Genomic DNA, 14,056 nt, shown 5'->3' on the forward strand with positions numbered 1-14,056 from the left:
AATGCCTCCCTTTGTGGTGGGGACAGCAATCCCAGGCCTGAGACTTCCCAATGTGGGGCTGGAATTAACACCTTGACATCCTGTTGACAGGTTTTCTTAATGAGCTTCATAGAGCCAGAGTCAGGCAGAGTGAGGCTGCCCCCCCCCCCCCAGCCATGGACAGAGAACCCCAGCCTGAGAGGTCCTACCCTAAACGGAGTCACCCCAATGCCATCCAGAAACTGGGACATGATCTGCTGAATATAAGGCTGGCTGGGGTGAGGTACACAGGCAGGCGGTCCCCACATGGAGCTTCCTGTCCCTAAATCCCCATTCTATTCCCACCACAGGTCAACCGTGAATGCAGAGGTGGAGGGAGAGAGGAAGAGACTCAGAGGTCCTGAGAACGATGAAGAGACAGAGAAGGGAAACACATAGAGATACTGAGAAAGAGACAGATTCATAGAGACAGCAGAGAGAGATCCTGAAAACCAAAGACTGGGAGTGAGACAGACAGAAAGAGAGAGAGAGAGAGGAGGAAAAAGAGAGGCACTGAGAGAAAGTGAGAGATGCTCAGAGAGAAAAAAAGACAAAGAGATTCTAAAACAGGGAGAGAAATTCAGAAGGAACAGAGATGAAGGGAGATAGAAATCTAAGAGAAAAAGGGAGATTGAGTGACAGAAGCCTCAAGAGAGGAGACACAGAGGCAGACAGGAAGAGAATCACAGGGATTCAGCCAAAGACAGAGACTGAGAGAAACAGAGTCTGAGTCAGAGACAGGGATCGAAATCAAGATGACAAAAGTCATGCATTCATTCAACAAACATTCACAGACTGCCTACTGTGTGCTAAGCACTATTTTAGGTGCTGGAGATACAGAAGTGAACAAGACAAAATGCCTGCTCTGAAGAGACCCTAATAGAGAAGATCCATTAGAGAGCTTGACAGAGGGGGATAGGATGGGGTTCAGGGGAGGGCACACTTGTTGCACCCCACCACACCCCCAGAGTCAGCGCCCTGCACCACAGCCCTTCCCAGTCACCAGGTTCCTGGACAGAAAAAGGCTGACAGGAAGACCCACAACAGCGACAGAGGCAGGGAGACAGGGACACACAGGGAAATTAAGATAAAGACAAAGTGGGAGAGATGCAGAGAGAAAAACACATACTGAGAAGAGAGCAAGAGATAGAAAACAGACATGAACAGAAGTAGACACGGAGTAAAACAGAGATGGACGGTGAGAGAGATGAACAGAAATAGAGAAATAGAGATTGAGAGTGAGAGATACTGAGAGAAGAAACAAGACTCAATAAAGAGAGATAAAGAAGACACTGACAGACACTCCCAGAGACAAGCCCAGTCCCAGACTCCGCACAGCCCCCCAGGTCTGGGCCGCGTGCCAGGCACCTAGCGGAAAGCTGGATCTGGCAAGGCAGGGATGAGTGGAAGGGTGGGCCGCATTCCTGAAGTGTTCCAAGTACTGACTCAGCCACATCCCCACCGCTGACCCAGCCATGCCGGGGTCTGTTTCCTCCAGCCCATACTGCCGGGGTCGACCTGAGTGATGCACAAGTTTGTCTGCCATCATGACCTGGCCTCAGGTGGGGGTGCCCACTGAGAGGCTTGGGGGACTGGATACCAGGGAGTGCAGCGGCATGGGCATAGGACATCCGGGAGCCATTGCATTGGGAATAGAAATGGTGGGAGTTCAGGGCAGGGCATAACAATAAGGATACAAGGGGACCAACACGTGGGGAGGAACCCAGGAGTCATAAGGATAGCACAGATGTGCTAGGCTGATAGGCACCGGGAAGCTAGGGGACTCTGGAAGTGTCTAGGAGACAGGTACAGCATACAGGGCTCCAAGAGCAGTGGGCATGGAATTGACAAGGGCTCAGGTGAGTCCGTAGGAATCAGTCATGGCACAGGAGTGCCAGGCTAATGGGCACATCATCAGGTGTGTTTTTATAAGTGTATTTAGGAGTCAGGAGTGTATTTAGGAATCAGAAGTATAGTTATGGACTACTTAACAATGGGATACATTCTGAGAAATGTATCGTTAGGCGATTTTGTCGTTGTGCAAATATCACAGACCTACATGGTCTAGCCTACCACACCCCTAGGCTGTACGGTATAGCCTACTGGTATTTCTCCTAGGCTACAAGCCTGTACAGCATGTTAGTGTATAAAACACCACGAGATTAAATCAAGCATAAGAGAAATGATACAAATCAGGAGATGTGGTAAACACGAGATGTACGAGGCTGCTGCCAGCATCATACGGCATACTGTTTTACAGCAAACTTTTTTTTTTATCGGTACAAAGTGCACTCTAAAATGATAAAAGTATGGTAAATACAGAAACCAGTAACGGTTGTTTATTATCATCAAGTATGTACTGCATATAATCGTATGTGCTACACTTTCCTACGACTGGCAGCGCAGGTGTTTACACAGCATCACCACAAACACGTGATCAATGCGTTGTGGTATGACTTAACCACCAGTGTCACCAGGCGATAGGAATTTTCCAGCTCTATTATCGTCTTACAGGACCATATATGCAGTCCATTGTTGACCTAAACGTCGTTATATGGCTCATCACTGTACAGGGTGTAGTTTTCAGGGGTCACAGGCCCAGAGAGATTCAGGAATGCACACCTACAGGCTAAGTAAGACAGACCCAAAGGTGCTAGGGACTGAGGAGGGTACACCCGTTGGCCAAGTGTAATGACACGGAAATGCTGGTGCATGCAAGTTGCCAAAAAGAGCAGGCTGAGGATGGTACAAACAAAGGCCAGGCTAACCGGGCACGCAGTGCTAGGGCTAAGGGGCGGGGTGACCTTGAGTTGGGGAATCTAGAGAATGAGCAGTTACAGACGCCCGCCCCTCCCACTCTGGTCACCTCCTGTTCCAAGACCCCAAGGGGATCTAACAGAGGAAATGGGCGCAAGAATCCAGGATTGAGGGCATGATGACCACAGGAATTGTAGCGAGGCTGTTACTGTTTCTGCTGCTGGTACTAAGCAGGCGAGACCGGTTGGGGTGCGCGGCGCACGCAGGCGCAGAGGGCCCTACCCTCAGGCCCACGCCTCTCCTGTTGCCGGGGAACGTGCTGCAGCTGAAGCCCAGACTCCTGGACCATGCACTCATAGAGGCAGTCCAGAGAGTGGGTGAGGGTACAGAATTCTGAATTCATGGAGGTGGGGCTGGGGCTGGAAGTCCTGGTTCTCTGAATGAAGACAGAGCTGAGGGTTCCACCAGTTCCCGAGGAAGGTAGAGGGGCCTTAAGTCCTATGTTCGGGCAAAGAAAACTGGGTGGGTCGGAAAGCTGGGGACCTGGAGATCTGGTTGTGAGGAAAGAGGAGACGGGGGTGGGGAGTCAGACATCGAGGGAAGAGGGGCAATGGGCTTGAGCTCCTGGTTCAAGATGGAGTCGTGCTACTCCGTCCCCAACCTCCATTCCTGGGTCCTGAGGGAAGAGCCGGGGATGAGGAGTCCGATGCCGGGGGGGGGGGGGGGGGGGGGGGGGGGGGGGGGGCAGAGGGGCCTGTTCTCCTGGTTCAAGGCTGGAAGGGGGAGTACTGAGGGCCCAGAAGCCTAGTTCTGAAGGTGCAGGGGGCTGGAGACCTGGCTTTCTGGATCCTGAGGGAAGAGGGAGCCTGGACTCCTGGGTCTGAGGGAGGAGGAGGCTGGGGATCAGAACTCCTGGGCCTGGAATGAGGGGCAGAAACGGAAACTCCTGGGTCTGAAGTGATCTGGAGGCGGAGCTCCGGAGTCTTGGAGGAGGGCGGGGTCGGGAGCCCGAACCAGGATCCGCGGAGCACCGGCTCCACGTAGCTCTGGCCGCTGAGACCCGCGCTCTACAGTGATGCTGTGCGGCTTCGCAACGCTGCGAGACATGTTAGTGCTGCAGGGGGATACCTTCTCCGGCTGCGAGGTCATGGCAGTCTTTGAACGCTTCACACGCGGAAACCAAGAGGCCCAGAAGGCGGAAAGGAGGGCCTGGACATCCAGTTTTGGCAGTAAAGGGCGGGACCGGGAAAACGGGGCGGGGCCCAAGAGTCAAAGCTAACGAGCGCAAACCGGGAGGAGAGGGCGGGGTGGAGCTAAAGTGTAAGGTCGAGTCGGGGACAGGAGGGCTGGTTCCTCGTGCGGCCCATATTAGAGCCTAAGAGTCGAAGCCAAAGAGAGCAAGCGCTGGTCAGAGATCGAGACCAACAGAGGTGGGGCAAATGTGTGAAGAGGTGGCAACTAAGAGGTCTAAGAAGCAAAGCAAAGGGCTGCGAGGAAGTCGGCCCGGCACCTGGACGTTTCCCGGGGGCGTGATTAATCCCTGGCCCGCCCCCTTCTCTGCCTCACCCCTAGGTATCGCGTTCGGGTTGGGTACGCGGACCATCCAGGAGCGCGTCCTGGAGGCGGCGGCTTGTTAGCTTGGCGAATTTCAAGCCACCATTGGTGCGGCCTGTTCGGGAAAGCAGAGGGAGCTGGTGTGGGTGTGGCTAATAGACCAGAAGGGGCTGCCGGAAGGCGTTTGGGTGGAAGGAAGCCAGTAAGACCAAGAGCTAGCCGGGAGCCGACCCACAGCGTTATGACCTCGCCCTGTTCCCACTTCCAGGGGCCCTGTTCAACCCCCGGCGGCTATTAGATAATGCTGTGCATCTGTTATCTGTTTCGTGGTCTTTGGGAACCGCTATGGCTACAAGGACCAGGAGTTCCTGAGGCTGCTGGACCTCTTCAGTGACAACTTCCGCATCATGAGTTCCAGACGGGGAGAGGTGAGAGGGCCGGCACCAATCCCTCCCTCGTGAGCCCAACCTATGCCAAATCCTGAGTCCATCCGTATACCTACCTAGAGTGGATCAGTCTTAAAATGGAAGTCTTAGAATCTTAGAATGGAAGAGAGCTAGAACTTATAACATCAAAGTCCTGGTCCAGTCTCCTCTCTGTAGGGAAACTAGGGGTCTTATTCAAAGTCCCACTGAGAATCTCTGCCCCCAGAAGTACATTTTCCCCTCCCTCCTGGACTGGCTCCCAGGCCGGCAACACCAAATCTCAAAACTTCACAGAACTTCGGGTCTTCGTCTCTGATCAAATGCAGCGGCACCAGCAGACGCGACAGCCTGGGGAACCCGCCATTTAATGGACTGCTCCCTCTATCAGATGGATGATGTGCAGACCCTGCTGCCCTAAACTATCCATGCCGCCTACAAGGAGGCACCTGGCATGCCGCAGCACCTGTTTCCTCTGTCCACAGGAACAGAACAACCCTGAGTCACTTCCTGTAAGAGACTTCGATGACAACACATAACCCTTTTTTCGGCAGCACCAAGACCAGGAGCACCACCCTCATTCTGCTGGCTCCTCATTCTACTCAGGTACCCAAAGGTGACAGGTTTTCGAGCAGGAGAGCCCAGGACAAGGGGGATAGGGTTTGGGGATGGCTGGGGGCTGGGGCACGAGTGCCTCACGTGCTCTGCCGGCCTCAGCCAAGGTGCAGGCTGAGCTAGACACTGTCGTAGGTCAAGCATGTACCCCAAGCCTGGAGGACCCGGAGGGCCTGCCCTACACCAATGCCATGCTGCACAAGATTCAGCACTTTATTAGCATGCCGCCCCATGCCCTCACCCAGGACACCCGCCTGCGCAGTCACTTCCTACCCATGGTGCCCACCGGGCTTAGGGATTCTGCGCAGGGGCCGGGGAGCACCTTTAACCAAGATCAACAGAAATAAGACCCTGAGAACAAGAAATAAGGTCCACTTTCCCCCTAGCTTCTAAATGGGATCTTGGATAGATAGATGAAAGGCAGTCTTGCCAAGTTTGTAGGTAACCTCTGCATGTCCCCCCATGGCACCTTCCTGATTCCTCTGCTTGTATCTGCGCACCGGGACCCCACCCAATTCAAGGACCCAGGCTGCTTCAACCCCAATTTCCTGGATAAGTTCCAAAGCAACACCTTCATGCCCTTTGCCCCAGGTCTGGGCTAGGCAGGGAGGGCGCCAGCCAGGGCAGGCCCTGGGGTACATGGGGGTTCTCACCCTGCATCTCTGTCCCCGGGAAAGCGGATGTTCCTGAATGCAGACCTGTCCCATTGGGGATCTTCCTCTTCTTCTGCATCACCCTGCAGCAGTTCTGCCTCCTCCCTGTGGAGAGCCCCACCAATATACTCGTAGACCTCACCCCGCAGTGCACTGGCCTAAGCAATGTCCCTCCAGCCTTCCAGCTCCACCTGGTGGCCTGCTGAAGTCAGGCTCAGCCATCCTCTGCTCACTGACTCAGACCTTCTTATCCTCTTTGGTCAATAAAGACCCTGAATTGCAGATAGAGGCAAGAAGAGGGAGAGAATAGATGTGTGCAGCTCTGAGGTAAACTTTTATTTATTTCTTGGCTGACAGGACTTTCACACCCATGCTCCTCCCAGCACCTTTCATCCTGCCCAAGCAGTGGCAGCCTAGTCCAAAAGGTGCCATGGCCAAAGGGGTTGGGAGTCACTTCACATTCCAGGCTGGAGGAGTGGGGGGCTTGGGGGTTCTCCCCCCCGCAAACCTTTGCCAGCAAGAGGCCATGACTCACCTCAACCCCAAATCCTGCATCCTGGTGGGAAGTGGCAATGCCTCCTTCCAGCTCTCCACACCTGAGAGGGTCACAACCAGACAGGACAGGACACAGGCCCCCAGCTCCAATAATGGTAGCCCCCAACACTGGCCCTTGCCCAGGTCACAACCCCAGCCCCCATCACAGGTCTTTCCTCTTCCTTGGTTGGTCCTCAGTAACTGAGGGTGCCCTCCACACCAGGCAGGACAGAGGCAAAGTCGGAAGCAGCAGCTGTGGCGGGGAAGGAATAGGCACCAAGACTGGTGGGCTGCTGGCGAGGCAGCGCAGGCCGGGGCTCTCCAGAAGTCAGGGCAAGCTGTCTGTCCATGCAGCTCTGGGGATGGCCACTAGGTGGGTGTACTCGGCTGAGATACAGGTACTTGGACACCTTTCTGTCCTGATGCTGGGTGAGGGGGAGACAGGAGATAGTGAGTCATCAGGGAAGGGACAAAGAGATCAAGAAAAAGCTGGAAAGGTGGGGGAAGACGACCACACGAGATGGGGCTCATGTTGGGGGCACCAGGAGAGTAGGTGTCTAGGGAAGGTGGACAGAGGTGGCAGGATTTAGTAAAAGGCTGACGAGGTGGATAAGGTAGCTTGAGGCCTGGTGAGGTACATGGAATAGGAACAATCTGAGGGAGGGGATGCCAAATGGGAAGCAGGTACCTAGCTGATACTTGTCTTTGGCTGCTGCTCGCTCCTTGGCATCAAAATACCAGACAGTGATGGCGTACCTGGGGACCAGAGCAGCCCCAGAGGGCAATTAGAGATCGCTTTTCTAAAATTCCAGCCACCATATCTATAATGACATTACAGCCCACCCTCTGAGCCTGGTTATGTTCCCACTAATGTTCCCTCTCAGCACTTCATCACTCCCAGGGAGCACCTGGGCACATCCCAGAAGTATGGGTCATACCTGGTGGCATAGGCTGGTTTCACTTCATGAGGGTTCCGCCGGTCAGACCAGAAAATGAGCAGCCGGTCAAAGAGTGGCTCGATGTTGGCTACCACAGGCCGGCCCTCAGGAAAGATCTGCAGCAGGCCACCATGCACCTGAGGGGAAGCCAGAGAATGATGAGGCAGGAGGCTGACACTGCCCACCCCAAGGTGCCCACCAGGGGGCGTAGCAGCTACACACATCCCTCCCTCCCACTACTCAGCCCCTTAAAATGAATGACAACCCAGTCTGCATCACCATGGAGATGGGCAGGAAGCTACTAAAGACAGGAAATGGGAGGGTTCATTAGGACAGCGGCTGGGCAGACAGCACTATTCCCCAAAGGAGGAGGCTCTGCTCTGCCACCCTACAGTCAGACAGAGAGAAGGAGGGGCCATTCCCCAGGAAGAGCCATGCCATGCGGCAAATTGCCCCACCCCTCTGTGGACTGAAAAAGGGAACAGGAGAATATTAGAAGCTGAACTGGAAGTGGAAAATGGAGTAGATGCACGCCGCCCCATCCCCATCCCCACCCCAACACCCTACCTTGACGTCCCAGTTCTGATTCAGGTAATAGATACAGGTGATGCAGCGCCCATCGCCGTGGGGATTGTCAACATGCCTCACATACCCCAGCCCGTTGCCTGGGTAACATGCCACCATGGCCTGTCAGAGACAGATGAGGGTGGTTTACTGGGGCTAGGCAGGGACATTTGAGGAAGTAGCCATTACCTCCTTTCTCACCCCTCCCTGCCCCTGGTCTCTCCCTTGACTTAAGTGTCCTGGGTCCTAAGGGCTCCAGTCCCAACTTTCTCCTTTTTCAGCCAAGCTCCCACCCACCAGAAACCTCAGTTCCAGGGCCTCAACAGTGCACACACACACACACACACACACACACACACCGCCAACCCAAAGCAGGGGCTCAGTGAGGAACTGAGTTTCATTTATTAAAGATAACCCGACCCCATCTCACACATCTCAGCAGAATAAAAGCAGTGTAAACGTTTTCTGATGTGCAGTGATGTGGCCTCACAGCCCTACACCAGGGGTTATCGCTATCGGCTGCAGAATGGAACCACCTGGGACACTGAACCCAGGCCCACCTCAGAGGTTCTCATGTACTTGGTCTAAGGTGGAGCCTGGAATTTTTAAAGGTTCCCCAGGTAGTACTAATGTGCAGCAATGTTAAAAACTGCTGCCCCTGACCACAAAGAATCACCACTAAGTAAATTATTTCTCCTACACATACCCAAACCTAAAGTGCTAAAGTGTGACTAGAGCCTGAGATCTAATCCCAACTCCAAGGATAACTGGGTAGCCTTGGACAGTCCCATCGCCTGAATGGGATTCAACTGCCTCCATCTGTAAAGCGGAACTAATAAACAACTCTATTTCCAGCAGTGGCGTTAACCCCTCTGTGAACCTAACTTTGGAAGTTCCTGACCCCGCACAGATCTAACAGGACTCATTCCAGGTCTTGGCTTCTCTGTGTACAGATCTAGCCACAGGTTCTCTCCTCCTCTCCCTGCCCATGCTGAGGCCTGGGCCTAGCCACTCAGGGCCTGTTTCTCATCAGGGAGCTGACACAAAGGTGGATGTGGTATGAGGAAAGGCCTCAGGTGTTCCTACAGACCTAACTCCCAGGTTTTAGTTTCAGAGCGGCCATTCTAGCTATGATGTCGGAAAGTGACTTTAACTTCCTGTCTCAGGTTCCTCCCTCCATGAAATGGAGCTGAAAGCTGCTTCACAGGTTGTTGTGGGAACTGAACAAGATACAAATGTCTGGGAAGATACCCAGCATGGTGCCTTCCACATGACGGAGAGCCAAAAAGCACAGGCTGAAATGACATTAAAAAAAGTCCCTGTCCTACCCTCTGGCCAAAGCCACTGGGAGGGCTGGATGGGGCACACGAGGGCACTGGCATGAAGACCCTAGCATGATGACTCCCACTGCCCGGGCCAGCCTGCCCATGCTGAGGCCTGGGCCTCGCCACTCGGGGCCTGTTTCTCATTAGGGAGCTGACACAAAGGTGGAGGTGGTACTATGAGGTACTCTGAGGTCCAGGTGTTCCTACAGCCCTAACTCCCAGGTTCAAGTTTTAGGCCCTCTTCCGCTGGAGACCATCTGTCTTGACCCCTCGATCCAGGCCAGCTGCTGCTCCCCATTAACCCTCATTAAACCTGTGAGACCACAGCCCTGCAAGACAGCCTGAGGGAAACATTCCTGATCAAAAAGGTCAGCATCTGAGGCCAAAACAGGCTTGCCGAGCACCCCATGTTAGGCCAGATCGACTCAATCCCTCGGCCTCCTCCCAGCATGAGTGTAAATCGCTCTGCATTCCACATGTGTGCCTGCACACCACAGCACCTGCCCTGGACAAGAGGCCAGGAGGGTTGCCACCCGGTCCAGCCACCCAGCAGTGCAAAGCACGCTTCTCTCTGCAGCACCAGGGCACAGGCAGTGAGCAGGCCCCTACACCACCCAGCTCAGGAGCAGCCTCTGCACTGCTCACTCCCTGCAGGTGGGTCAGCGCTCTGAATAAGCACCTCACTGGCAAGAACACACAGCTGTGGCCCAGGAGACCTGGAATTTGTGAGTCATTGATCAGGGACAGACAAGGACTCCCCACTTAGGACAGAAGCAGAGATTTTGCTGGTTGTGCACAAGGAGGGGGGTGGGGAAAGGGTTCCAGTGCTGCAACCTCTTCCCCCACAATCCATCCCAACACAGCAGCCAGAGACCTTTTTCTCCAGCTCTTCATTGTTCAAATCCCTTCAAGTTCCCACTGCATCCCCCAAAAACACAAAATATAAACTGCCCATCACAACCTCACCTCTTATCCCTACCACTATGCTCCAGCCTCTCAGGCCTCCTGACTGTTCTCAGACCTGCCTGTGCTCGTCCCTAAGGCCTTTGCACCTGCCTGGAACACTCTTCCCACCCACCCCCCATCCTCTTGTTATTCAGGTCTCCGGTGAAGGGGCACCTTGAGTCCTCTAGCTGGAGGTACCTGGGCTGATTTTCCACTCCACCCCTCAGTGTGAAATCAGCACGGGGAATTGTTTATCCAGTACTAGGCCCAGGCCTGGCTCCCTGGGGGGTACCTGTTGACTGAAAACACTCCTCTGGGCCTCAGCCTCTGTTCCATCCTGCCTGTGCGACCTCACAGAGGCTCTCCCACCATGCAAGGTGGACACCCTCAGTGGTCTGGCGTGGAATGGTACTTGTGCATGAAGGCTGGGCACAGACACAGGCCCTTTAAGGCCCCCCTCCCCCCACACACACATACCGTGGGGAATGGAGGGTGGAGGCGTACTCTGGCCCCAGCGGAACATCTACTTCCTCCCCCACAAGGGAAAGGGACAACAAGCAGAGTGACACGGACACACGGAAACTTGTTCCTCACCCTTCCCCCTCAGGGAAGGGGCAGCTGGGTTCAGAGCTAGGAAATTAGAGTTAAATGCTATTGGTGACACTGTGCCAAGAGCCCCAACACACACACACCCATCAGAAGCTGGGGACTGAGCCAAGGACAGCAGGCCCCACCTCCAAGCTGCTCTTAAAGGGGCAAGCCAAGCCCACCAGGCCCTCCCTAGAGTCCCCTGTAGTAGTACTAATAGGGGTCAGCTCTGTCCTACCCGCAGGCTAACTAAGCAGAGAGCAGGAAGACAGAACACAGGAGCTCCACTCCAAACGACAGAGCAGGCTGTTGCTGGACCTAGCCGTTCCAGTGATCCGTGCCCCCACTACCACTGTGGCCACCCACCCCAGCACCCCACACTATCGTACTGCAGAGCCTGGGGAGGGAGCCCAGATGTTGCCCTTTGAAGGCAGGGAAGCCTGGAGTTGCTGTCTCATTGGGGCAGGGGAGGGTCTGAGAGGAACTCCAGTGATTGGGTTGGCTCCTCCCCTCCCTTCGTAGTCTACCCTGGCTTACCTCCCAGGGCAACAGGGGTCACCTAGGGCTAAAAAAGTCACACACACCCCCAAATCCTAACAGGGGCCCTGTGCCCAACCACATCCAAGGCACCAAAGGGGAAGAGATCTGCTCCCTCTACCCTCCCCTCCTGAAACAGGCACAGACTAGCTGGGGACTTAACCTGGTTTTCCTATCCTGTGGATGAGCAAACTGAGGCTCAGGGAAGTGTCCTGCCCTGGGCCATTCAGCTCTTGTGGTCTACCCCCAACTTCTGGGACCCCGGGGTGAAGGTGCTCAGCACCCTGTGGCCAGGGAGACTCCCACTAATCTCTCCTGCCTGCGCAGGAGTGGAGTCCAGGGAGGGGCCACCTCTGGCTCTCCAGCTATCAAGTAACAGGAGGGAGAGGGAAGTAGGACAAGTTCCAGCTGGGGTGGGGAGGACACTGGCCTCAGCCCCAGGGGAGCCCTGGTCCCCAAGCCAGCTCCAGCCTGAGAGGGAAGCTGCACAGAGGCAGAACCCAAGATGGGATCTGAGAAAGGAGGAAGGGGACATCACGAGCACAAGCCCTTGCCTGAAGGACAGAACACAGGCAGTGCCATCAGCCAGGCACACTGGTGTTGTGCAGTGGGCAGTCCCTACAAGGCCTTGTCCAAACGACACCAAGCCTTGGACTCAAGGTCAAGGCCCTCAATCCCCTTCATGAAGAGAACTATCTCGTCAGCAGGCTGGAAAAGCTCTATGGACCACTGTCCTATGCAGGACTCCTAACCCAGGTTCTTGAATGGGGAGCTGGAGGCCCAGGAGGCCCTGACAGCTGCCCATAAACTCCAATCAAATCAGCACTTTTCTTGAGAGTATCACAAAATGGCAAATTCTCAAAAAGGCCCAGTTTCCAAAAAAAGATTAGTAACTAATATTCTAAAGAAAAAAGGACCAAGAAGAGACACACAGGCAGAGCGTCAAGGGAACAGACCAGAGCCGGGCAGGGATGAAGTGATGGGCAGACAGGATAGAAAGGATGGAGGACAGGGACTAGGATGGGGAGGACCAGGAAAGATGGGGGCAGGACTTCCACCCTGGCCAGCACACAGACACCCAGTGCCACCCCCAGGAAGCTGTCCTTAACACAGACACCATAGTGTGGCATAGAGCACCACGTGGCCCAGCGCCAGGCACAGCAGGCAGCCCCTCCTCCCCCAGCCTGGCACTGGCCTCAAAACTGCCACCCTCCCGCCTCCACCTCCTGGTTTTCCTGCCTAGGAGAAAGAATGGACAGACCAGAGGCAGATGGGGGCAGGATACACTAACTACATAAGCCAGCAGACAGGGATGGATGAAAAGATGGGGAAACGCGGAAGGATGAAGGAAGACAGGGACAGACAGGTGCAGATGGACAGACTGAGACAGAAACATGTGCCTGTCTACATGGACCATTCTTGGTCTAGGACCCACGCACAGGTGTTGGGCTATGAATGTCAGCACCTGTCCTCAGGTTCTTCAAGAGGATCCCTGGCAAGGTCAAGAAGCACTGTGGCTACAGGACAAACCCATGGTTTACAGGTACACAAACTAAGGCCCACAGGAAGCAAGTACACAGCCCCCCAACCCTCACCCCCGAGTTCCCTCAGGGAGTAAGAGCCCAAAGTAAACTCCAACACTCCCTCCAATGAAACTGCCTATATCCTTCTGTGACCTGAGAGGCCTGTCTCCAAACCCACTGGTGCTGAGAGCACAGGGCATCCCACAAATGTGAGCTGGGCAGCCTTACCTTGGTGCGCCCGTTGATGACGTAGCCGCCCAGCCTTCCAGCGCAGTGCCGGATCACAGCGTCCACATGGGCCATGAGGGCCCCAATGCTTCTGCAGCCCGGCTCGTGGCCTTCCACCCAGGCAATCTGGTCCCCACGGATGCTGCGTGGCGGGATAGCCCGCTGGCTCACTAGCTGCCCATCACGCAGGCGCCCACCACGTTTCAGGACCTCCACCTCGGCCAGCACACGGCTACCCAGTGCCGCCCCCAGGAAGCTGTCCTTGACACAGATGCCATAGTACCGCATGCAGGGCACAATATAGTCCAGGGCCAAGCGCTCAGGCGCAGCAGGCAGCTCCTCCTCCCTCAGCCCAGCGCTGGCCTCACCACGGCCACTGCTGCAGCCCATGCCGCCCTCCCCCTCCACCTCCTGGTTCTCCTGCCTAGCCCAGGGCCGCTTGCTGGGTGCAGGGGCATCCCCACCATCCTCTGCCCATTTCCGTTTAGGGGCTTCAGGCCGGGCGCCCTGGGCTGCCAGTCGCTGGCACCCCTTGGTGACCAGTGCCGCAGCACCCTCACTCTGCAGTGGCCGCAGCTCGCCACCATCCTGCCCACCAAAGCCCTCTGGCAGGGGGCTGGCTGTGGTGGAAGTGGCTGTGGCTCTGGGGGTCCCACTCCCCGCTGAGGCCTCAGCAGGCGCTCCTGGACATCCTGGACGGTGGTAGGAGGGTAGCAGGGGACACGGCAGGTATCTCTCTACCCCCATCCTGGACCGGCCAGGCTCCAAAGGCTCTGACACAGAACCCGGCAACAGAGGGAGAGCCTGACTCAGGGGCTGTGGCTGGCACGGGCTGTCCATGGCAGCACTGTCTTC

General features: G+C 55.4%; 1 protein-coding gene and 1 long non-coding RNA gene across 3 annotated transcripts; one reads left to right on the top strand and one right to left on the bottom strand.

The window, feature by feature from the left end:
• The first annotated feature begins 3,077 nt into the window (after nucleotides 1–3,077).
• Nucleotides 3,078–6,188, top strand: LOC141566996 (uncharacterized). 2 transcript variants are annotated; one of them, XR_012490078.2, is made up of 3 exons: nucleotides 3,078–3,255; nucleotides 4,598–4,757; nucleotides 5,237–6,188. It is a non-coding gene; the product is annotated as an uncharacterized LOC141566996 (long non-coding RNA). The 2 variants fall into 2 exon arrangements; XR_016022006.1 differs by lacking the exon at nucleotides 3,078–3,255 and adding an exon at nucleotides 4,314–4,437.
• Nucleotides 6,189–6,334: 146 nt separating this feature from the next.
• On the bottom strand, nucleotides 6,335–14,041 carry EGLN2 (egl-9 family hypoxia inducible factor 2). The gene is made up of 5 exons (XM_019751342.3): nucleotides 13,202–14,041; nucleotides 8,059–8,178; nucleotides 7,492–7,628; nucleotides 7,242–7,309; nucleotides 6,335–6,978 (listed from the first exon to the last, which is right to left on the bottom strand). The coding sequence occupies exons 1-5, from the start codon at nucleotides 14,039–14,041 to the stop codon at nucleotides 6,923–6,925; spliced, it is 1,221 nt and encodes a 406-aa protein (XP_019606901.2). The 3' UTR covers nucleotides 6,335–6,922.
• Nucleotides 14,042–14,056: the final 15 nt, after the last annotated feature.

Source organism: Rhinolophus sinicus, chromosome 8 (genome assembly GCF_057876585.1).
Source record: "Rhinolophus sinicus isolate RSI-liver-muscle chromosome 8, RSI-T2T, whole genome shotgun sequence".
Taxonomy (NCBI): Eukaryota; Metazoa; Chordata; class Mammalia; order Chiroptera; family Rhinolophidae; genus Rhinolophus; species Rhinolophus sinicus.